Source organism: Hyperolius riggenbachi, chromosome 1 (genome assembly GCF_040937935.1).
Source record: "Hyperolius riggenbachi isolate aHypRig1 chromosome 1, aHypRig1.pri, whole genome shotgun sequence".
In the NCBI taxonomy this organism is placed as follows: domain Eukaryota; kingdom Metazoa; phylum Chordata; class Amphibia; order Anura; family Hyperoliidae; genus Hyperolius; species Hyperolius riggenbachi.
In genome coordinates, this window is record NC_090646.1 from 681,529,017 (window position 1) to 681,555,681 (window position 26,665).

Genomic DNA, 26,665 nt, shown 5'->3' on the forward strand with positions numbered 1-26,665 from the left:
ATTCCCAGGAATCGCTACAAGGTCTGGAGCAGCTGTTAATAGTGTCCAAAAGTTACCATCGTAACACCCGGAAGTCCGGAGGTGACGTCACTCTTGCCATCTCAAGATCTTACAGCCAGTGACTGTTGCCATCACAATATCTGCAGCCAGTTGTTGCCATCTCAAGATCTTGCAGCCAGTGACTGTTGCCATCTCAAGATCTTACAGCTAGTGACTGTTGCCATCACAATATCTGCAGCCAGTTGTTGCCATCTCAAGATCTTGCAGCCAGTGACTGTTGCCATCTCAAGATCTTACAGCCAGTGACTGTTGCCATCTCAAGATCTTACAGCCAGTGACTGTTGCCATCACAATATCTGCAGCCAGTGACTGTTGCCATCACAATATCTGCAACCAGTGACTGTTGCCATCACAAGATCACTTGGACCCCTCCTCTTCTCCATTTACACTTATGGCTTGGCACAAATAATAAGCTCTTTGGTTTTCAGTATCACCTCTATGATATTTACTGTTCAGCCCCTGACCTCTCCACACTACTATCAAAAGTCCCCGAATGTCTATCCGCTGTATCTACATTTATGTCATCCCGCTTCCTTAAACTCAATATGAGCAAAACGGAGATTGTGATATTTCCACCTTTGCTCTCTGTTCCACCTCCCATAGTCACAATCAATTTAGATAACACCCCAATTACCTCAACTCCTAAAGCTCGCTTTCTTAAGCTTCGTCTACACGAGGCGATCCGATCGCCTCTTCCGCATCCTCGCGCGTACCCGCCGCATCCCCGCTCGCCCGTGCGTCGGATTCGATCCCCCGCCCGTCTCCGCCAGCGCCGCTTATCTTCCGCTCAATTCCCTGCCATTGTCCCCTCGTGGGGAATGAGCAGGGAATCGGCGGTGGCGAGATCCAACCTGTCGGATCTTATCAATCGAGCGCATCAGCGGCTCGATTGATAAGGCCCATCGTGGAAACCTCGCTCCGTGTAGACGGGGCTTTAGAGTAATTCTGGACTCTGCACTCTCTTTTGTACCATAAACTACCTCCTGCTACTTTCATCTCAAAAACATCTCTGGAATTTGTCCCTTTCTCTCACAAGAGGATTCCAAAATGCATATACATGCTCTGATCATTTCCTGTCTTGACTACTGTAATACCCAACTTTGTAGTCTACTAAAAAGCAGATTGGCATGTCATAGACCACACGGGCCGGTCCTTGATCGGGTCAATCACTCAGAGTCAGAAACTCGGTCTCACTGTCGCTTTGCGCATAGATGCCCGTATGTGGATTTGCAGTCTATGAACCGACTAGCCGAGAGGAGCGTCCTGACTCCAAAGGATTCACCACACACATGTACAATTCAAAAGCTTGTCACCACATGTGAGTCAGCACATGACTGTAAATATATTAGCACACTGCAAACACTGTAAGTTAACCCTTAGCTGTATGCAGGGATTGGCGCCTGATCGGTTTATCTGTGCCCGATTCAAGCATACGGATTATAAATACAGGATACTCTAGAACACAAGGTAACATTGTGTATGTTCAGGAACAGGTCATAACCGTAATGATTTTTAAACGTTTAATAACAAAAATGCATTACACACATTTACATACACTAATTAACATATACACACAAAGCTTAAAATAAAAGGGAATAATTGTGAAAAAGTTTACTTAGCCGAAGTGCAGTCTGTGTGGGGATATTTCCTTCTGGGACTAGAAATGCAAAGTCCTTAGTTTCCAAATCATAGGCCTTTAGGTATATTTTGTAATCCAAGCAGATGTTACAATTCCAATATGGCTGCTAACCACATGGTCCTCTGGTCAGCAGCAGCAGGCTCTCGTGAAGATGGGATTTGGAGGATTGAAGTCCGCCTGCTGGCAATGTGCGTTTGATGAAGCTGGTTTGGAGGTGTGGCAACGCCTGCCCCCTCTGAATTACCATCCAATGACAGTCCACCTCCTCCTAGGAGGACTTTGAGCTTAAATTGTGAAACACTGTAACTCAAACTATGCATGTCATATTTAGGTGGATAGCAGATTCATAATTGTCAGAAAATACCGATTAATATGACATCTTGCATGAGTGCGTTAGGCTGACCGGTCCCTAAGAAGAGTCGTATACCAATAACAGCACATTGGGCAGATTTTAACGAAGACTAAATTAATTTCATAGCTCTGCTATACACGGTTTTCATTTTACAGACCGAAATCCTAAACCGCATGCATTTCAATTTGTTCCCCAGTGGAGCTGATATGTCTGTGTACGTCAGTGGACTCCTGTGGAGCTAGCTTCCTTTGGCTGAAAGGAACTTTTGGTGCTCAATTATCATCTAATGGTGACCAGCTTCAACACCCTTTGATGTATTATACCAGGGTTCTGGCTAGGTTTACACACCCCTTTGTCACTGGTCATCAAGGAATTCTTTTGAACAAGTTAATTAAAGGTGGGTGATGGGTTTGCCCCTACTCAGAGAGAAGGAAAAGACATCTGTTGCACGTTTAAAAAGAAAAAATGTCATTCCGCTCTGCTTTGCAGAATGATACAAAATTGCTATCCGTCTCGACTTCCGTATCGTTCATGACCAGTCCCTACTAAACTCTGCTGCTTGTCTCATCCACCTCTCCTCTAGATCCTCTGAGGCAGCCCATCTCTGCCAAGCTCTTCATTGGTTACCAACTGCCCAAAGGATCCAGTTTAAACTCCTCATGCTATCGTACAAAGCTCTACACAAGCTATCACCTCCATACATTTCCTCATTATTCTCCAGATAACTCCCCGCCTGGAACATCCATTCCTCACAGGAGACCTCTTTGTCCTCTAGCCTGGTCATCTGCTCTCACATCCAGGACTTCTCACAGGCTGTTCTCCTTCTTTGGAACTCTCTCCCACATCCTGTCCATCATGCACCAAACCTGGAAACCTTTAAATGCACTCTGAAAACAAACCTATTTAGACAAGCCTATAATTTACTACAAGTAGCACTGGAAATTCACTGCCACATCCCCTGTGTATCCTTTCCTATTGTTTTCGCTCCACTACTCTATAAATTGTAAGCTCACAAGGACAGGGACCTCCTCCTATTGTTTCTTATTTTGGTGTAATTTACCATATGAATGTGTACCGATTTTAGTGATATCTCAATCCACACATGAACTATGTATTTATTTGTACTTATATTACCGGATGTCATGACTGTACAGTGTCTTAACCTTCTCATATACACTCACCTAAAGGATTATCAGGAACACCTGTTCAATTTCTCATTAATGCAATTATCTAATCAACCAATCACAGGGCAGTTGCTTCGATGCATTTAGGGGTGTGGTCCTGGTCAACACAATCTCCTGAACTCCAAACTGAATCTCAGAATGGGAAAGAAAGGTGATTTAAGCAATTCTGAGCATGGCATGGTTGTTGGTGCCAGATGCGCTGGTCTGAGTATTTCACAATCTGCTCAGTTACTGGGATTTCCATGCACAACCATTTCTAGGGTTTACAAAGAATGGTGTGAAAAGGGAAAAACATCCAGTATGCGGCAGTCCTGTGGGTGAAAATGCCTTGTTGATGCTAGAGGTCAGAGGAGAATGGGCCGACTGGTTCAAGCTGATAGAAGAGCAACGTTGACTAAAATAACCACTTGTTACAACCGAGCTATGCAGCAAAGCATTTGTGAAGCCACAACATGCACAACCTTGAGGCGGATGGGCTACAACAGCAGAAGACCCCACCGGGTACCACTCATCTCCACTACAAATAGGAAAAATGTTGCCTGGTCTGCAATGGGTGTCACATATACACAGAGCCAGGTGTACTGGGGGCTGCAGTATGGATGTACCCCCAATCAGCCACAATCACCCCATAATCCCTCCCCCAGTCACTGCAATGGGTGTCACATATACACTGAGCCAGGTGTACTGGTGGCTGCTGTATGGATGTACCCCCAAACCAGCCACAATCCCCCCATAATCCCTCCCCCAGTCACTGCAATGGGTGTCACATATACACAGAGCCAGGTGTACTGGGGGCTGCTGTATGGATGTACCCCCAAACCAGCCACAATCCCCCCATAATCCCTCCCCAGTCACTGCAATGGGTGTCACATATACACAGAGCCAGGTGTACTGGGGGTTGCAGTATGGATGTACCCCCAAACCAGCCACAATCCCCCCATAATCCCTCCCCCAGTCACTGCAATGGGTGTCACATATACACAGAGCCAGGTGTACTGGGGGCTGCAGTATGGATGTACCCCCAAACCAGCCACAATCCCCCCATAATCCCTCCCCCAGTCACTGCAATGGGTGTCACATATACACAGAGCCAGGTGTACAGGGGGCTGCAGTATGGATGTACCCCCAAACCAGCCACAATCCCCCCATAATCCCTCCCCCAGTCACTGCAATGGATGTCACTATTGGGGATGTGAGAATGCAAAATGGTGATGGAATAAAGGGAAATCATTTTGCTGATCTCTGCTGCAATCAGGGCTTTTATACTCACTGTAATTCCTCTATCCGGCTTGTTGGGAGAGCCTCCATCAGGACACTGAATTCAGGGCCCCTCAGCTCGTTATGTGACAGATACAGCTTCCTCAGAGTCTGGTTATTCCTTATCCCGGATGCCAAGTGGGGGAAGCATCGGGAGTGCAGATCATTAAACTCTAGCCTATGGGAGAAGAGAAAAAGAATAACAGAAAACCAGCAATGCCTATCCTGTATAGTTTCTATATCTATCTAAAATACAGATTCAAGGTTGTTGGGGATGGGGATTAATGCAATGCAACGAACAGTAAACATACTGTACCCAACCATTCTTAGTAGTAGCTTATAAAGATCATACAGGTTTTAAATATTTAAAAACATAAAGGTAAGGTCCGAGGTGAATAAAAAAAATCTACTTACGTGGGGCTTCCTACAGCCCGTGGCAGCAGTCCTGTGCCATTGCCGCAGCTCCAGGGGCTCCTGGTTCCCTCCGATGCAGATGCCGAGCTCACCAGGACAGCCGGAGACATTAGACATGGAAGGAGGGGAACTAGGACTTGTAGCCTGTGGCTGGATAGGTGAGGGCTTCTGGTACATTCTGCACCTCCTTGTGAGAGCCATCTCTTCAGCCACATATTCAGACTGCACTGACACCCCCCCCCCCCCCCCCAACACACACACACACAGACACACTGTTGGGAACGAAAAGGTGTGTCTTATAGTCCGATAAATATGGTACGTGGTGTGATGTCAGTAGGAGCGTGGGCTGAGAGAACAAAGTGCCGACTAGTTTCACCAGATGATCCAGCTTCTTCAGGGCAATGACTCCAAACAGTGCTTTCCTTGTCTCCCCTCACACCATAATATTTGCAAACTGCATATCCCACTCATCCAGAAACCCGTAAAATCAACATTTCTTTCTATTATGTTTCACATGTCCATCACACAGAGCCGGATGTACTGGGGGCTGCAGTATAGATGTACCCCCAAACCAGCCACAATCCCCCCATAATCCCTCCCCAGTCACTGCAATGGGTGTCACATATACACATAGCCAGGTGTACTGGGGGTTGCAGTATGGATGTACTCCCAAACCAGCCACAATCCCCCATAATCCCTCCCCAGTCACTGCAATGGGTGTCACATATACACAGAGCCAGGTGTACTGGGGGCTGCAGTATGGATGTACCCCCAAACCAGCCACAATCCTCCCATAATCCCTCCCCCAGTCACTGCAATGGGTGTCACATATACACAGAGCCAGGTGTACTGGGGGCTGCAGTATGGATGTACCCCCAAACCAGCCACAATCCCCCCATAATCCCTCCCCCAGTCACTGCAATGGGTGTCACATATACACAGTGCCAGGTGTACTGGGGGCTGCAGTATGGATATACCCCCAAACCAGCCACAATCCCCCCATAATCCCTCCCCAGTCCCTGCAATGGGTGTCACATATACACAGAGCCAGGTGTACTGGGGGCTGCAGTATGGATGTACCCCCCAAACCAGCCACAGTCCCCCATAATCCCTCCCCCAGTCACTGCAATGGGTGTCACATATACACAGAGCCAGGTGTACTGGGGGCTGCAGTATGGATGTACCCCCAAACCAGCCACAATCCCCCCATAATCCCTCCCCAGTCACTGCAATGGATGTCACATATACACAGACCCAGGTGTACTGGGGGCTGCAGTATGGATGTACCCCCAAACCAGCCACAATCCCCCCATAATACCTCCCCAGTCACTGCAATGGGTGTCACATATACACAGAGTCAGGTGTACTGGGGGCTGCAGTATGGATGTACCCCCAAACCAGCTACAATCCCCCCATAATCCCTCCCCCAGTCACTGCAATGGGTGTCACATATACACAGAGCCAGGTGTACTGGGGGCTGCAGTATGGATGTACCCCCAAACCAGCCACAATCCCCCCATAATCCCTCCCCCAGTCACTGCAATGGATGTCACATATACACAGAGCCAGGTGTACTGGGGGCTGCAGTATGGATGAACCCCCAAACCAGCCACACCTCCCTCCATAATCCCTCCCCAGTCACTGCAATGGGTGTCACATATACACAGAGGCAGGTGTACTGGGGGCTGCAGTATGGATGTACCCCCAAACCAGCCACAATCCCTCATAATCCTCCTCCAGTCACTGCAATGGGTGTCACATATGCACAGAGCCAGGTGTACTGGGGGCTGCAGTATGGATGTACCCCCAAACCAGCCACAATCCCCCCATAATACCACCCCCAGTCACTGCAATGGGTGTCACATATACACAGAGCCAGGTGTACTGGGGGCTGCAGTATGGATGTACCCCCAAACCAGCCACAATCCCCCATAATCCCTCCCCAGTCACTGCAATGGGTGTCACAGATACACAGAGCCAGGTGTACTGAGGCTGCAGTATGGATGTACCCCCAAACCAGCCACAATCCCCCATAATCCCTCCCCAGTCACTGCAATGGGTGTCACATATACACAGAGCCAGGTGTACTGGGGGCTGCAGTATGGATGTACCCCCCAAACCAGCCACAATCCCCCCATAATACCACCCCCAGTCACTGCAATGGGTGTCACATATACACAGAGCCAGGTGTACTGGGGGCTGCAGTATGGATGTACCCCCAAACCAGCCACAATCCCCCATAATCCCTCCCCAGTCACTGCAATGGGTGTCACAGATACACAGAGCCAGGTGTACTGAGGCTGCAGTATGGATGTACCCCCAAACCAGCCACAATCCCCCATAATCCCTCCCCAGTCACTGCAATGGGTGTCACATATACACAGAGCCAGGTGTACTGAGGCTGCAGTATGGATGTACCCCCAAACCAGCCACAATCCCCCATAATCCCTCCCCAGTCACTGCAATAGGTGTCACATATACACAGAGCCAGGTGTACTAGGGCTGCAGTATGGATGTACCCCCAAACCAGCCACAATCGCCCTATAATCCCTCCCCCAGTCACTGCAATGGGTGTCACATATACAGAGCAAGGTGTACTGGGGGCTGCAGTATGGATGTACCCCCAAACCTGCCACAATCCCCCATAATCCCTCCCCCAGTCACTGCAATGGGTGCCACATATACACAGAGCCAGGTGTACTGGGGGCTACAGTATGGATGTACCCCCAAACCAGCCACAATCCCCCATAATCCCTCCCCAGTCACTGCAATGGGTGTCACATATACACAGAGCCAGGTGTACTGGGGGCTGCAGTATGGATGTACCCCCCAAACCAACCACACACACCCCATAATCCCTCCCCCAGTCACTGCAATGGGTGTCATACATACACAGAGCCAGGTGTACTGGAGGCTGCAGTATGGATGTACCCCAAACCAGCCACAATCCCCCCATAATCCCTCCCCCAGTCACTGCAATGGGTGTCATATATACACAGAGCCAGGTGTACTGGGGGCTGCAGTATGGATGTACCCCAAACCAGCCACAATCCCCCATAATCCCTCCCCAGTCACTGCAATGGGTGCCACATATACACAGAGCCAGGTGCACTGGGGGCTGCAGTATGGATGTACCCCCAAACCAGCCACAATCCCCCCATAATCCCTCCCCCAGTCACTGCAATGGGTGTCATATATACACAGAGCCAGGTGTACTGGGGGCTGCAGTATGGATGTACCCCAAACCAGCCACAATCCCCCCATAATCCCTCCCCAGTCCCTGCAATGGGTGTCACATATACACAGAGCCAGGTGTACTGGGGGCTGCAGTATGGATGTACCCCCCAAACCAGCCACAGTCCCCCATAATCCCTCCCCCAGTCACTGCAATGGGTGTCACATATACACAGAGCCAGGTGTACTGGGGGCTGCAGTATGGATGTACCCCCAAACCAGCCACAATCCCCCCATAATCCCTCCCCAGTCACTGCAATGGATGTCACATATACACAGACCCAGGTGTACTGGGGGCTGCAGTATGGATGTACCCCCAAACCAGCCACAATCCCCCCATAATACCTCCCCAGTCACTGCAATGGGTGTCACATATACACAGAGTCAGGTGTACTGGGGGCTGCAGTATGGATGTACCCCCAAACCAGCTACAATCCCCCCATAATCCCTCCCCCAGTCACTGCAATGGGTGTCACATATACACAGAGCCAGGTGTACTGGGGGCTGCAGTATGGATGTACCCCCAAACCAGCCACAATCCCCCCATAATCCCTCCCCCAGTCACTGCAATGGATGTCACATATACACAGAGCCAGGTGTACTGGGGGCTGCAGTATGGATGAACCCCCAAACCAGCCACACCTCCCTCCATAATCCCTCCCCAGTCACTGCAATGGGTGTCACATATACACAGAGGCAGGTGTACTGGGGGCTGCAGTATGGATGTACCCCCAAACCAGCCACAATCCCTCATAATCCTCCTCCAGTCACTGCAATGGGTGTCACATATGCACAGAGCCAGGTGTACTGGGGGCTGCAGTATGGATGTACCCCCAAACCAGCCACAATCCCCCCATAATACCACCCCCAGTCACTGCAATGGGTGTCACATATACACAGAGCCAGGTGTACTGGGGGCTGCAGTATGGATGTACCCCCAAACCAGCCACAATCCCCCATAATCCCTCCCCAGTCACTGCAATGGGTGTCACAGATACACAGAGCCAGGTGTACTGAGGCTGCAGTATGGATGTACCCCCAAACCAGCCACAATCCCCCATAATCCCTCCCCAGTCACTGCAATGGGTGTCACATATACACAGAGCCAGGTGTACTGGGGGCTGCAGTATGGATGTACCCCCCAAACCAGCCACAATCCCCCCATAATACCACCCCCAGTCACTGCAATGGGTGTCACATATACACAGAGCCAGGTGTACTGGGGGCTGCAGTATGGATGTACCCCCAAACCAGCCACAATCCCCCATAATCCCTCCCCAGTCACTGCAATGGGTGTCACAGATACACAGAGCCAGGTGTACTGAGGCTGCAGTATGGATGTACCCCCAAACCAGCCACAATCCCCCCATAATCCCTCCCCCAGTCACTGCAATGGGTGTCACATATACACAGAGCCAGGTGTACTGGGGGCTGCAGTATGGATGTACCCCCAAACCAGCCACAATCCCCCATAATCCCTCCCCCAGTCACTGCAATGGGTATCACATATACACAGAGCCAGGTGTACTAGGGCTGCAGTATGGATGTACCCCCAAACCAGCCACAATCCCCCATAATCCCTCCCCAGTCACTGCAATAGGTGTCACATATACACAGAGCCAGGTGTACTAGGGCTGCAGTATGGATGTACCCCCAAACCAGCCACAATCGCCCTATAATCCCTCCCCCAGTCACTGCAATGGGTGTCACATATACAGAGCAAGGTGTACTGGGGGCTGCAGTATGGATGTACCCCCAAACCTGCCACAATCCCCCATAATCCCTCCCCCAGTCACTGCAATGGGTGCCACATATACACAGAGCCAGGTGTACTGGGGGCTACAGTATGGATGTACCCCCAAACCAGCCACAATCCCCCATAATCCCTCCCCAGTCACTGCAATGGGTGTCACATATACACAGAGCCAGGTGTACTGGGGGCTGCAGTATGGATGTACCCCCCAAACCAACCACACACACCCCATAATCCCTCCCCCAGTCACTGCAATGGGTGTCATACATACACAGAGCCAGGTGTACTGGAGGCTGCAGTATGGATGTACCCCAAACCAGCCACAATCCCCCCATAATCCCTCCCCCAGTCACTGCAATGGGTGTCATATATACACAGAGCCAGGTGTACTGGGGGCTGCAGTATGGATGTACCCCAAACCAGCCACAATCCCCCATAATCCCTCCCCAGTCACTGCAATGGGTGCCACATATACACAGAGCCAGGTGCACTGGGGGCTGCAGTATGGATGTACCCCCAAACCAGCCACAATCCCCCCATAATCCCTCCCCCAGTCACTGCAATGGGTGTCATATATACACAGAGCCAGGTGTACTGGGGGCTGCAGTATGGATGTACCCCAAACCAGCCACAATCCCCCATAATCCCTCCCCAGTCACTGCAATGGGTGTCACATATACACAGAGCCAGGTGTACTGGGGGCTGCAGTATGGATATACCCCCAAACCAGCCACAATCCCCCCATAATCCCTCCCCCAGTCACTGCAATGGGTGTCACATATACACAGAGCCAGGTGTACTGGGGGCTGCAGTATGGATGTATCCCAAACCAGCCACAATCCCCCCATAATCCCTCCCCCAGTCACTGCAATGGGTGTCACATATACACAGAGCCAGGTGTACTGGGGGCTGCAGTATGGATATACCCCCAAACCAGCCACAATCCCCCCATAATCCCTCCCCCAGTCACTGCAATGGGTGTCACATATACACAGAGCCAGGTGTACTGGGGGCTGCAGTATAGATGTACCCCCAAACCAGCCACAATCCCCCCATAATCCCTTCCCCAGTCACTGCAATGGGTGTCACATATACACAGAGCCAGGTGTACTGGGGGCTGCAGTATGGATGTACCCCCAAACCAGCCACAATCCCCCATAATCCCTCCCCAGTCACTGCAATGGGTGTCACATATACACAGAGCCAGGTGTACTGAGGCTGCAGTATGGATGTACCCCCAAACCAGCCACAATCCCCCATAATCCCTCCCCAGTCACTGCAATGGGTGTCACATATACACAGAGCCAGGTGTACTAGGGCTGCAGTATGGATGTACCCCCAAACCAGCCACAATCCCCCTATAATCCCTCCCCCAGTCACTGCAATGGGTGTCACATATACAGAGCAAGGTGTACTGGGGGCTGCAGTATGGATGTACCCCCAAACCTGCCACAATCCCCCATAATCCCTCCCCCAGTCACTGCAATGGGTGTCACATATACACAGAGCCAGGTATACTGGGGGCTGCAGTATGGATGTACCCCCAAACCTGCCACAATCCCCCATAATCCCTCCCCCAGTCACTGCAATGGGTGTCACATATACACAGAGCCAGGTATACTGGGGGCTGCAGTATGGATGTACCCCCAAACCTGCCACAATCCCCCATAATCCCTCCCCCAGTCACTGCAATGGGTGTCACATATACACAGAGCCAGGTGTACTGGGGGCTACAGTATGGATGTACCCCCAAACCAGCCACAATCCCCCATAATCCCTCCCCAGTCACTGCAATGGGTGTCACATATACACAGAGCCAGGTGTACTGGGGGCTGCAGTATGGATGTACCCCCAAACCAGCCACAACCCCCCATAATCACTCCCCAGTCACTGCAATGGGTGTCACATATACACAGAGCCAGGTGTACTGAGGGCTGCAGTATGGATGTACCCCCCAAACCAACCACACACACCCCATAATCCCTCCCCCAGTCACTGCAATGGGTGTCATACATACACAGAGCCAGGTGTACTGGGGGCTGCAGTATGGATGTATCCCAAACCAGCCACAATCCCCCCATAATCCCTCCCCCAGTCACTGCAATGGGTGTCACATATACACAGAGCCAGGTGTACTGGGGGCTGCAGTATGGATATACCCCCAAACCAGCCACAATCCCCCCATAATCCCTCCCCCAGTCACTGCAATGGGTGTCACATATACACAGAGCCAGGTGTACTGGGGGCTGCAGTATAGATGTACCCCCAAACCAGCCACAATCCCCCCATAATCCCTTCCCCAGTCACTGCAATGGGTGTCACTATTGGGAATGTGAGAATGGAAACTGGTAATGAAATAAAGGGAAATAATTCTGCTGATCTCTGCTGCAATCAGGGCTGTTATACTCACCATAATACCTCTATCCGGCTTGTAGGCAGAGCCGCCATCAAGTCACTGAATTCATCACCCCCCAGTCTATTACATGTTAGGTCCAGCTTCCTCAGAGTCTGGTTTTTGCTTATCCCGGATGCCAGGAGGGGGCAGGAATTGGAATACAGTTTATTACTCCGCAAACTGTAGAAGAAGAGAAGAAAGTTACCAGAAATCTGTATTCACCCAGATAGAAACTGCAAACAATATGTAAGATGTATCCTAACATAGGAAATCTAGCAGATTGCTTATGTTTATTTTTTTTACATTTTTTTTATATAAATGATTTAGTCAATGCTTGCTCCTTATAAAATATCTGTTCACTCTGATTTACATTCTTAATGAATCACTGATGCCAGCATTTGTACTGCTGGCAAGGAGAACCACGGTGAGATGTTTGTTATGAAGTAAGGAGGAACAATATCTGGTCTCAAGAAAAAAAAAAAGTAGGTAAGCCTGTGATACTCCATTACAGTGACAGGCAATATCCCACCGCTGCAGCCCTGAAAAACCTCAACTTCACAGCCTAGTGAAGAAAACAACACAATGAATGGGAGCTGACTCTTAAAGGACATCCAAGGTGACATGTGACATGATGAGATAGACATGGGTATGTACAGTGCCTAGCACACAAATAACTAGGCTGTGTTCCTTTTTTTCTTTCTTTGCCTGCAAGAGTTAAATATCAGGTATGCAAGTGACAGCTTCTGTCTGGGTTGGACTGGGTCAAACTATAGCATAACCCTCACTCATCAGTAATTACAACCATAAAATACTTACCTGTCAGTAAATGGCTTCTGAGAGCAGGAAAGAGATAAAATGGGTCAATAATTCAGCTTATTTAGCTCTAGCATACTTCATATTTAAGTTTGGAGAAAAAAGGGGAGAGTCATCTAGGGGGAGCTGTCCTGATGGCCACCACACCCACCATTCTCTGACACCCCTCTTTCTCACCTATAGACCCCTCCCCCTTCCATGCAGCTTCATCCAGGTCGCTGGGAGTCACTATCGCTATCAGGGCAGGGTCTAGATGCCTCTTCCACATTTCTCCAACCTTTTTCTCCTTTGGTATTCTTTAAAAGGAATTCTCGGGATGGAAACAGATGAACTGAGGAGCTGGGGGCTATTTAAAGCAAACATCAGGCAAAAAAAGGTAAAATCAGCTTTACTTACCTGGGGCTTTCTCCAGTCCCTTACAGCCGACTGTCCCACGTTGTCACCTCCGCTCCCCGCCCTAGTCTTTGCCCTCCGCACACGGTAAATCCAGACCTGAGTAAACAAATCGTCTATTAAAGGCAGGGGATAACGATTTTTTACTATGATTTTATTTAGGCCCCCGATAATCAATGCATGGACGGAGGCCTCCATCCTTCTTCTTCAAAAAAAAGAACCCTGCCCCTGCCGGGACCGAGAAGGGCGAATAAAACCTTTAGCTAAGTTCTCGCGTATGTATTCCTGCATGGCCAATTTCTCTGGTCCAGACAGATTATAGAGGTGACCTCTAGGGGGCATACAACCAGACCTGAGCTCAATGGGGCAATCAAAAGGACGGTGTGGAGAAAGTTTATCAGCTGCCTTGGGACAAAACACGTCCGAAAACTCTGAATACTGATCTGGCAAACCCTCCATATGAATCTTGGTTTTACCAAAGTTTACTTTCGCTAGACACTGATGATAGCAATGGTTAGACCAGCTCGTTAGCTGACCAGTAGCCCAATTAATCTGAGGCGAGTGAATCTGTAACCATGGCATGCCAAGTATGATTGTGGAGGTTGCCATTCGTAACACAAAAAATGATAAACTTTCCCTATGTAACACCCCTATTGTGACCCCCAAATCTGGGGTCTGAGAGAGAGGGTGATTACTCTGCAGAGGAGAATCGTCCACTGCAGTGACCCGAATCTGTTCTTTTAATGGGGAGATCGGGATCCCCAATTTTTTAGCAAATTCATAATCCATAAAATTAGCTGCTGAGCCAGAATCTATGAAGGCCTCAGTGGTCTCTGTCTTATCCTGCCAGGATATAGTGCAAGGGAGAAGGAAACGTTTATCATCTAGAGGTAATGACTGCGCGCCTAGGGTATTACCTCCGACTACACCTAGGCGGCAGCGTTTCCCGACTTCTTGGGACAATTCTGCACTTTATGACCCCCCCTCTGCACAGTACAGACAGAGCTGCTCTGTTTCTCTGCGTCTCCGCTCCACCCGAGACAATCTTGACCGACCAATTTGCATTGGTTCCGGTGGAGGTGAAGCAGGTGGAGGTGGAACAGAAGGAGACGCTGCAAAGGTCAAGTATTGCACATTGTTCCTACCCCGGGTCTGTCTTTGGTATCGTACATGACGATAGATTCTGATGGCCAATGAAATGGCCTCATCGAGGGATTTGGGCTCAGGATGGCTCAACATCAACTCTGAGACCGCGTCTGACAGCCCTGATAAAAAACAGTCTAATAATGCAAATGAGTCCCATGTAGCTGAAACTGCCCATTTTCTGAACTCAGCTGCGTAATTTTCGACCGGATCTCTGCCCTGCCGCAACGTCTTGAGCTTCCGCTCTGCGGTCGAGGAACTATCCGGATCATCGTAAATTATGGCCATAGCTTCAAAGAACGCCTCAACTGAGTGTAATGCGCCCTCACCTGGCTGAAGACTATATGCCCAAGTCTGGGAATCTCCTGACAATAGTGTCTTGATAAACGTAATTCTCTGAGCTACAGTTCCTGAAGTACTAGGTCTCAACTCAAAGTATGACAACACTCGGTTTTTAAAGTTTCGAAAGTCAGATCTGTGGCCAGAAAACCTTTCAGGTACAGACATACGTATGTCTGTGCTAGGAGGAGATCGCACGGTATCCACAGCCGTCTGATAAACTTGTACAGTCCCAGACAAAGCGTTGATTTGAGTCTGGTGACTGTCCAGCACTCGGTTGTGATTTTCCACCGTAGTGGTGAGTGCATCGAGACGGCTGCAGAGTGCGTCCATTTGGGTTGGGTCTGCCGTTCTGTAACGATCGGTATCAGCACGCAGAGAGAATCTGATTATTGGCGATCTGCAGTATCACCAAGAATGCAGATATATACCCGATTATTGGTGATCTGCAGTATCACCGATAATCCGATATATTGCTAACCTCTGGGCACCAGCAAAGGAACACAATAAAGACAGTAATATAAATCACAGAAGTGTGGAAATATCCACCACACGGCGATTCCTCAGAGGTGTGGTTACCTCTGAATGGGAACCCCGTGCGTGAGATCCTCTAACCAGGCAGAGTGAGGAATCTCGACCCCTAGCAGTAATCGTCTGCTTGGGGCAGTCGTCTCGGAGAGGCAAGCCTCAGAGATAACCCTCCAGTGGGAGACGTTCCACTGAAGGGAGAATGGTCAGACAAGCAGAGGTTCAGCAACAGAGATGACAGATAAAGTACAAAGACAGAAGGCTGATTCGGTATCCAAGGCAAGCAGGGTCTGGCAACAGTATATCAGATATACTAGGTACCGAATCAGAAGACAGAGGAGTAGTCAGGAAAGCAATAAGTCATAACAGATATCAAACAATGCCTATTCTGAGTGCGAGGTCCTTGGTCTCAGCACCCTGGAACTAGTCTGAATAATAACACAGATTAAAGGAAAGGTTCAGGGAGGGGATTAAAAAAATAAAAATAAATTTCCACTTACCTGGGGCTTTCTCCAGCCCGTGGCAGGCAGGAGGTGCCCTCGCCGCCGCTCCGCAGGCTCCCGGTGGTCTCCGGTGCCCGACCCGACCTGGCCAGGCCGGCTGCCAGGTCGGGCTCTTCTGCGCTTCATTTCCTGTGACTTCTGCGTCCCACGCCGGCGCGCTGACGTCATCGGACGTCCGCCGGGCTGTACTGCGCATAACTACTGCGCATGCGCAGTACAGCCCGGCGGACGTCCGATAACGTCAGCGCGCCGGCGTGGGACGCAGAAGTCCCAGGAAATGAAGCGCAGAAGAGCCCGACCTGGCAGCCGGCCTGGCCAGGTCGGGTCGGGCACCGGAGACCACCGGGAGCCTGCGGAGCGGCGGCGAGGGCACCTCCTGCCTGCCACGGGCTGGAGGAAGCCCCAGGTAAGTGGAAATTTATTTTTATTTTTTTAATCCCCTCCCTGAACCTTCCCTTTAACAGTACAAGTAACTGGCTAAATGTGAATTCCCAGGGCCACCTGGTTCTAACACACTGTAGGATCTGACTAAAGGTCTGAGTGCTTCCACGTAGTGATCGCAACGGCAGACAACCAGCAACTGACCAGCAAGCTGTATATATAGTTGCAGGACTCTGCCGCCCCGCCCGAACCACTCAGCCAATCAGGAGTCCAGCAGGAATCAGCTGATCATCCTGATCAGCTGACACATTTCCTGCTGGCATAAAGGTCCTGACTTCTGTCGCGTGCACGCGCGCGTAGCCCTAAGCTTGTGTGAACTAACAGGCTCAGCCACACCAGCTGGACGCTGCTGCGTGCAAACCGCCGCGCTGGACGCGGAATCAGCCGCCTGACTGTTGTTGCATGCGGCGGCTTTTCCGCGTTCTGCTCTGCCGCCAGACACACACTTCCGCTTGCAAACCGCTGCACTGGACGCAGAATCAGCCGCCTGCTCAGTAGTACTCGCGGCGGCTTTTCTGCGATCTCTCACAGTCCCCTCTGCTCAATAGCCCCCTGAAAGGCTGCGACCCCACGGTCCGGGTCAGTATCTGCAGCCTGCATAAAGATGGCCGCCGGAGCTGGCCACGGCTGCGCAGTCCTCATAGCCGCTACTGCGGCTGCGCAGTTCTAGGGCAAACCCTCCGGTCCACGTAACAGGCAGCGTGGATCGGAGAGTTGGCCCTAGAGCTGCGCAGCCGCAGTAGCGGCTATGCGGACTGCGCAGCCGTGGCCAGCTCCGGCGGCCATCTTTATGCAGGCTGCAGATACCGACCCGGACCGTGGGGTCGCAGCCTTGTGGGGGGCTATTGGGCAGAGGGGACCAGGCGGAATGGCACGGAGGGCGCGGACAGCGTCCTCCTTGCCTTACAAAGTCATGCAGGTAGTTAACTTTTTTACGTTTTGGGGGCAGATTTTGGCCTCGTAAGTCCTTTAATGAACAGGAAAAGCTGAGATTAAACCCAGGTCTCCTGTGTCAGAGGCAGAGCCTTTAACCTGTACTCTATCCAGCCCCTCTAAAGAAAAAATAAATTTATTTAGCATCATTTTATTTATTTGTAATCAATCCCTAAAACACAAATGACTGTCCATACACATGTCCACAGCTAGTGGGCAGCAGAGTGTTACTGTACATAAGGCATACACTTTATTCTGAGTTCTAGAACAGAAGATTGAATTGTTGATTTAATCATGTATATATAGTAAGTTTCATATCAGTATTCCATTATTACCACTTACAGGCCACAGCTGAAATGTCATAGATATTAGTGAACAATTCACAGCCCTGCTATAGCACGTTGGGTCACCTCACACTGCAGACTAACTCACACAGGAGGAGACCCATCCCCTGCGGTACACATGGATTTGTATTCCCAAACCTCAATCCCCTTATAATCCCTCCCCAGTCACTGCAATGGTCACTTTCGGGGAATGTGAGAATGGAAAATAGTGATGGAATAAAGGGAAATAATTCTGCTGCTCTCTGCTGCAATCAGGGCTGTTATACTCACAGTAATTCCTCTATCTGGCTTGTTGGCAGAGCCTCCATCAGGACACTGAATTCATCACCCTCCAGCATGTTACCAATCAAGTTCAGCACCCTCAGAGTCTGGTTATTCCTTATCCCAGATGCCAGGTGGGGGCAGCAACTGGAGGGGAGATAATTTCCCTGCAAACTGTAGAAGACAAGACAGTTACCAGAATTTTGTATAAATCAGAATAAAAACTGCATTAAATATGTAAGATTTCTAGTTTGTATATGAACAGATTTTTTTCTCTTTTTTTCTTCTATTTAGCCTTGATGTTTGATGAGTTGTGTGCAGTTATTGCTCAACTTAAATTGTCTGTCGAAGAGGGTTATGCCCAGATCCAGAAAACTTCAAAGCCAGCCTGCCACGTCTGACCCTGCACCAGCTCCTTCAGTAACGGTAACCACACATATTGCCATGAAAAGTACTGTTTTTTTTTTCAACACTAAGCAAAAGAGTAAAATGCAGTAAACTGTGTTTAGTTTATGGGCACAACTGTTCCCAGCTAGCACTGAAAGTACTGTTTTTTTTTACAACACTAAGCAAGATTAAAATGCAATAAACTGTGTTTTTTATGGGCACAACTGTTCCCAGCTGGCACTGAAAGTACTTTTTTATACAACACTAAGCAACAGTACAATGCAATCAACTGTGTTTATTTTATGGGCACAACTGTTCCCAGCTGGCACTGAAAGTACTGTTTTTTTTTTTACAACACTAAGCAAGAGTAAAATGCAATAAACTGTGTTTTTTATGGGCACAAGTTTTCCCAGCTGGCACTGAAAGTACTGAGAGCACAGTGGCTGCTGGCACTAAGCAACAGTAGAATGCAATAAACTGTTTTTTATGGGCACAAGTTTTTCCAGCTGGCAATGAAAGTACTGAAAGCACAGTGGCTGCTGGCAGTTCCTGGAACTAAGCAAGAGTAAAATGCAATAAACTTTTGTTTATGGGAACAAGTTTTCCCAGCTGGCACTGAAAGTACTGAAAGCACAGTGGCTGCTGGCAGTGGGCTGGTAGTGCCTGCTGGCAGTGGTGAGGCTGGGGTTCTGTGGCTGCTGCTGGGCCGCTGGCAGTGGTGAGGCTGGGGCACTGTGGCTGCTGCTGGCAGTGGTGGTGAGGCTGGGACACTGTGGCTGGCCTAGCTGGCACCTAACCGCTCTGTCTCTCTCCGTCCCTACCTACCTCAAGCTAAACCCAAATGCGAATGGCGGAGCCAGCCACGCGTTCGGGTATGTATATACCCGATCACGTGACCCACTCGGCCAATCACAGCTATGGTCACAGCCAGCTAGGCTGTGTGACTATAGCTGTGCAAAAAAGCATTGTCACCGCTTATTGGCTGCGTGAAGGCGCCAATAAGCGAGGGGAGGAGACCAGACATCGCAGCCAAGCACCATGCGGTGCTCTGCTGTGCTCGACCTGAACCTGAACACCCTAATGTTCGGGGAATTCGATCAACACTATTCTTGATGTGGCCTACGGGCACGGAGAGAGCGGGCAAACATGAATTGGGTCAAAATCTCTCCCTGTCTAAGGGGGCACTGCCTTATTCAAATTGCACAAGGCTGGACTTTGACGTGTCATGATCCCTCCCCTCTACAGTGAGGTTAAAATTCCAATGACAGAAAGGTCCATTGTCCTTCACCTTTAATCTGACGTCGAATTAACATCAATCAATAGCCTGCAGGGACATGGGCCAAAACCTCTATCTTGGATTATTTCTCACAAAGGCCTCAGGCCACATGGCAATCAGCCATTCTGGACTTTGATTGCCACATGGACAACCAATAACGGTATTTGAACTGTATTTTAAGACATTCTGTTTCTTTTCATCTCTACTCTCTTTCTATCAAACCAATCTGTTCTGCCGGACAGGTATATTTACCTGTGGGCTAAATTAGGCTGTGTGTATGTAGTTTTAGAATAAAAACAAACAATTTTATCGTTCAGTCTTGTGCCTGATCTGGTCATCTGATTGTTGCTACAACGAATCTGCCCTCTGAAGAGTCAGTCATACTACCGCCTTGTGTTATGATTTTCTTATAAATTGTTGATTTGCTAGTTAGGTTGTAAATAACCATTTCATTCCTTTTAGGCGTAGTTAGCGTGAGTCTCTTTTCTCCCTGAACATGAGAGAGTGGTGGCAGTGAGTTTACCCGATTTCCAGCGTGAAATCGATATTTTTAGTTTACCGATTGCACATACAATTGGGATTGTACATGTATTGGCACCTCCAACCAATCTTAACCGTTTACTATGCACACAGTGAATTTTCCTCCAGCAGTCTCTAGTGCATGAGACCTGCATGGCAACAGTGGCCTAGTAATACGGGATTGGTGAGGGATTGTCACATTACATATGGTCGGCAGCTGCACGCCCAATCTTTATTGTCAGTCTGCTCACCGTACTTCCTGCGTACGCTAATGGGAGCAGATTAGATGGGATTGCGGGGCTGGATTGTAACAGGTTGTGGCTGGTTTGGGGGTACATCCATACTGCAGCCCCCAGTACACCTGGCCCTGTGTATATGTGACACCCATTGCTGTGACTGGGGAGGGATTATGGAGGATTGTGGCAGGTTTGGGGGTACATCCATACTGCAGCCCCCAGTACACCTGGCTCTGTGTATATGTGACACCCATTGCAGTGACTGGGGGAGGGATTATGGGGGGTTGTGGCTGGTTTGGGGGTACATCCATACTGCAGCCCCCAGTACACCTGGCTCTGTGTATATGTGACACCCATTGCAGTGACTGGGGAGGGATTATGGGGGGATTGTGGCTGGTTTGGGGGTACATCCATACTGCAGCCCCCAGTACACCTGGCTCTGTGTATATGTGACACCCATTGCAGTGACTGGGGAGGGATTATGGGGGGATTGTGGCTGGTTTGGGGGTACATCCATACTGCAGCCCCCAGTACACCTGGCTCTGTGTATATGTGACACCCATTGCAGTGACTGGGGAGGGATTATGGGGGGATTGTGGCTGGTTTGGGGGTACATCCATACTGCAGCCCCCAGTACACCTGGCTCTGTGTATATGTGACACCCATTGCAGTGACTGGGGGAGGGATTATGGGGGATTGTGGCTGGTTTGGGGGTACATCCATACTGCAGCCCCAGTACACCTGGCTCTGTGTATATGTGACACCCATTGCAGTGACTGGGGGAGGGATTATGGGGGATTGTGGCTGGTTTGGGGGTACATTCATACTGCAGCCCCCAGTACACCTGCCTCTGTGTATATGTGACACCCATTGTACTGGTTGAACTCGATGGACGTATGTCTTTTTTCAACCAAAATAACTATGTAACTATGTAACATTGCAGTGACTGGAGGAGGGATTATGGGGGGATTGAGGTTGATTTGGGAGTACATCCATTCTGCAGCCCCCAGTACACCTGGCTCTGTGTATATGTGACACCCATTGCAGTGACTGGGGAGGGATTATGGGGGGTTGTGGCTGGTTTGGGGGTACATACATACTGCAGCCCCCAGTACACCTGGTTCTGTGTATATGTGACACCCATTGCAGTGAATGGGGAGGGATTATGGGGGGATTGTGGCTGGTTTGGGGGTACATCCATTCTGCAGCCCCTTAGTACACCTGGCTCTGTGTATATGTGACACCCATTGGGAAAACTTGTGCCCAAAAAAACACTGTTTATAGCATATTAATCTTGCTTAGTGTTGTAAAAAAAACCCCAGTACTTTCAGTGCCAGCTGGGAACATTTGTGCCCATAAACTAAACACAGTTTATGGCATTTACTTTTGCTTAGTGTTGTATAAAAAAGCAGTACTGTCAGTAGTGCCAGCTGGGATCAGTTGTGCCTATAAAATAAACACACTTTATTGCATTTTACTGTTGCTTAGTGTTGTATAAAAAAACTAAGTTCAGTGCCAGCTGGGATCAGTTGTGACCATAAAAACCACAGTTTATTGCATTTTACTGTTGCTTATTGTTGAAAAAAAAAACAGTACTTTCATTGCCAGCTTGGATCAGTTGTGCCCATAAAATAAACACACTTTATTGCATTTTACTGTTGCTTAGTGTTGTATAAAAAAACTAAGTTCAGTGCCAGCTGGGATCAGTTGTGACCATAAAAAAACACAGTTTATTGCAATGTACTGTTGCTTATTGTTGAAAAAAAACAACAGTACTTTCATTGCCAGCTGGGATCAGTTGTTCCCATAAAATAAACACACTTTATGGCATTTTACTGTTGCTTAGTGTTGTATAAAAAAAGCAGTACTTTCAGGGCTAGCTGGGAAAACGTGTGCCCATAAAATATAAATAAAAAGTTTATTTCATTTTTCTTTGTGACAAGTGACGACTGCTATGAAGAAATCCAGTGAAAGAAGGAGGGGCAGGGGAAGTGGTGTGATGGTCCACATAGAGGCCGTGTTCGTGCACCAAAGAAACCCACTCAATACCGCCCATCTTATACGGGCAAAAAACAACCCTCAATAACCCACAAGAACGGGACCAGATAGTGAATTGGTTGACCTCTCAAGCGTCCAGCAGCAGGTTAAGCTCCAACCCATCCTTGTCAGGCATGAGGTCCTCTACCAGTTACCAGGAGCCAGTGGGCACAAATGTGACACAACCGGCAGCTACACCATGCACACAACGGCCACATACCGACTCCGAGTCCGACCAATTGTTCCACAACACAATGGGATATTTGCAGGAGCTATCCCCCCCCCCCCCTCAACATGTGCAACCTTGCATCTGTGAAAGGTCAATGGAACAGCCACAAATCTTGTGCCTGGATTCACAAACAGTGGATGTTGAAAATGCACCAATTATTACTGAAAGGCAAAGCGAGGATGAAGACACCCAAATCTTGCAATGTGTGCAGGAATTTAAATCACAGGAGGTCTGCCAAGATGAGGAAGGGATGGGATGCGCAGAGGTTGTTCTGAGGAGCTCTACTCCAGTGCACACACAAGAGATGGAAGAGAAGGAAGAGGAGGTGATGGACGATGAGTTCAGAGACCCAACATGGGAAGCAGGCCATCGCCGTCGGGATCATAGCACTACAGATGAGTGATCTGAAGAACCCACTGCTACAAGAGTTCGCGTTGTGCCAGAAAGTATTCAGGGAAGCGCACAAGTAAGACGCAAAAGAGGCATGCGCTAAACTCCCCAGCAAAGCAGTAGATCTTCCAAAGTCTGGTCTTTTTTTGAAGACAGAAGGGAGGATGTAACCAAGGTGCTTTGCAAGCTGGGCAGGATCACAATGAGCAGGGGAAAAAATGTCAACAACCTCACCACCACCAGCATGCGCCGGCACATGGAAGCTAAACATCGCAATCTGTGGGCAGACACACAAGGCCAGGGTACCGGTTCGCTTCCAGCCCACAGCAACACTGCCTCCGTTTATGACACCAGACCCTCCTCAGCAGCCCAGCCATTATGTGTTGGCCAACCATCAGTACCCAATGTCAGTTGCAGCAGTAGTGCTCTTGACTGTTCCCAGTCATCGACGACGACAACAACCAACTGCCCTTCAGTGTGCGGGCCTACTGTTCAGTTGTCGGTCCCGGAGATGTTGGAGCGCAAGAGAAAATTGTCAGAAAACGACCCTCGGGCTATAGCACTAACAGCCAGCATTGCCAAATTCCTAGCCTGCAAAATGCTGGGATATGGAGTGGTGGATACAGCTTTAAATCCATGATGTCGATGCCATAACACGTTACGTGGTTCCCAGCCACCACTACTTTGCGCGCTGTGCTATGCCAGCATTACAGGAGCACGTGGTCGCAAACATCACCCGAAGCCTGAAAAATGCAGTTGCCTGTAAGATTCACCTCACCATTGACACGTGGATGAGTGCGTTTGGCCAGGGTCATTACATCTCCCTTACCGCGCACTGGGTGAACCTTGTGGAGCCTGGGAGTGACTCCTCACCCACAGGTTTTGCCAACACCTCAAATAGCCGGACCTGCGTCTCTACGAGTTGATGACAGCACCTACCTCTCTGGCTCCTTCTCCTCCACCGCCTCTCTAAACTCTACCTCATCCGGCAGCGCTAACTCAGCAATAGGTGCATGGAAGCGGTGCAGCACAGCTTTTGCCATGCGTTAGCAGACCTTATTAAAGCTGATCTGCCTTGGAGATAAGCAGCACAGAAGTGCTGAAATTTAGAAGGAAATACAGGAACAGACCCAGTTGTGGCTGGCATTGCTGGACGTGGCTGGAACCAGGCCTGGCTGTGTGTGATAATGGGAGCAATCTCATTAGCGCGTTACAGTTGGCAAAGCTGAGACACATCCCTTGCCTGGCCCACGTTATGAACCTAGTGGTTCAGCGGTTCCTGAGGACATACCCAGACGTGGCGGATCTTCTGCAGAAGGTGCGACGAGTGGCAAAGCATTTCCGCAAGTACCACTTCGGCCGCACTCACCAAGTTGCAGCAGCGATTCAGTCTACCCAACCATCGCTTGGTGTGTGATGTCCCCACGCTCTGGAATTTGACGCTGCACATGTTAGCACGCCTTTGCGAGCAGAAGAGTGCAGTAGTCCAGTACAAGATGGAGCAGTACTGAGGTGTATCCAGCCAGCTGCCAAACTTCTGTGGTTCAGAATGGGCCACCATGTTGGACCTCTGCGAAGTCCTCCAAAATTTTGAGCAATCCACATTGCTTGTGAGCGGTAATAACTCATTAGTCAGCATTACAATACCACTGCTGTGTTTAATGAAGAAATTAATGTTGAAGATCAAGGAAGACGCAATCAGGATGGAAGAGGAGGAATTGAGAGAGGACACCGAACAGCATGATATCCACATCAGGCAATCTGCCTCAAGAACTGCTGGTCCCTTGTATGATGAAGAGGACGAGGAACAGCTGGAGTTGGAGCAGGACATGGATGCCTCCACTGCCGAGGGACATGGCCGTGCACGTTTGACTTCCACAATTCAGCGGGAATGGGCAGGAGAAGACGAGGAGAAGGTGGGCATGATGGTGCATCACAAGATGAGCAACCTGTTGGGACTCTGGCACACATGGCTCAGTTCATGTTCGGCTGCATTGAACGCGTCCCGCGCATTGTCTGAATTCTGGCGGACATGGATTACTGGGTTTATACCCTTCTGGATCCACGGTACAAAGAAAATTTTCCAACATTGATTGAAGAAAGTGTCAGACAGGTAAAAATACAAGAATATCAGAAGGCCCTTGTGGAGAAATTGGTGAGGAGATTTGCATCCTCCTCCAGCCACGCCGACAGACTGACTTCCACTAACCCAGGACTAGGAGGGGAGCAAAGAACAACACAAGCTGCAGCTAGTGCCTACAAGGGAACGGTATCGGCAGTGTCCAAGGTGTGGCAAAGTTTTCAGACACCCAGGCAGCAGCCCACAGAACAGCATCCACGCAGTTCCACTTCCAACACCGCTCGCCTGCAGAGGATAGTCAAGGACTACATGTCAGATGGTGTAGCCGTGTTGAACGGTCCATCAGTCCCCTTTAATTATTGGGTCTCTAAGCTAGACACCTGGCATGAACTGGCACTGTACACAATAGAGGTTCTGGCTTGCCCGGCAGCCAGCGTTATGTCCGAACGCTGTTTCAGTGCTGTTGGAGGCATCGTCACAGATCGGCGTATCCGCCTCTCCACAGCAAATGCAGACCGTCTGACACAAATAAAAATGAATGAATTGTGGATTGGAAATGACTTCGCAACACCCCCAACCAAGCACCATGAACATCTGTGTTGGGTTAGCGTTGCCGTTCCCAGATAGGAATAGGACTGCTTTTCAGGAACATCTCTTTTGTATAATATTTATCAATGCATGGTGGCAAAATGCAGTGAACTTTAGGTGAGAAGGAGATGGACGTGGCCATATTTATTTCCTTTTAAACTATACCAGTTACCTGACAGCCATAATGATCTATTTGGATGCAGTGGTGTGTGAATTAAACCAGAAAGAAGTATGCAGGTAATCTTGCCAGGTGGGACATTATTGTCAGAAACACCTGATCTGCTGCATGCTTGTTCAGGGTCTATTCCTGAATGTATTAGAGGCAGAGGATCTGCAGGACAACCAGGCAACTGGTGTTGCTTAAAAGGAAATACATATGGCAGCCTCCATGTCACTCTCACCTCGGGTTCACTTTAAAGTGGACCCAAATTAAAAATACAAGATTTCAGGAATAAAATCTATTTTATAAAGTATAATAATAAATAGCAGCCTTTTTTTCAGCTGCATGATGACAAATATAAAATATTTTACATTTATTGGAGGAACCCCTCCCTTCCTTTCATATTGCCGGGACAGAATCCGGCAAAATGCTGGAGTAGATGGTGTCCAGCAATGGAGGAATTGCTAATGGCTGCCACCTGTATAACCCTAGTTATGCAAAGAGAAGGGTGAAAAGCATGCACTGAAATGCTCATAGGCTTGAAGGAGTTTTTATTTATCTTTGTATTTGTCAGAGTGGTGCAAGTAAATATTTTGAATTAAAAAAATGTTTGGTTTGGGTCCGCTTTAAGCATGCATTTTGTCCTCATGCAAGGCCTGGGTTGTGTCACAAAGCGTGGCCTTGTTCTCCTGTACCTCCTCTTCCATCCTGTGTGCTGCTGGGTTAGCGTTGCCGGTCCCATTGGTAGGACTGCTTTTCAGGAAAATCTCATTTGTA

The 26,665-nt window shown here is 49.2% G+C and overlaps 1 protein-coding gene across 1 annotated transcript in view; it reads right to left on the minus strand.

Annotated features, from left to right (window-relative positions):
- The window catches only part of LOC137544555 (protein NLRC5-like), a 302,732-nt gene that overhangs the window by 187,596 nt on the left and 88,471 nt on the right, over window positions 1–26,665 (minus strand). The window contains exons 6-8 of the mRNA XM_068265657.1: window positions 17,996–18,160; window positions 12,304–12,468; window positions 4,506–4,670 (exon numbers count right to left, since the gene is read on the minus strand). Of these exons, the coding sequence (XP_068121758.1) occupies window positions 4,506–4,670; window positions 12,304–12,468; window positions 17,996–18,160 (495 nt within the window). The remainder of the gene's footprint in view (window positions 1–4,505; window positions 4,671–12,303; window positions 12,469–17,995; window positions 18,161–26,665) is intronic.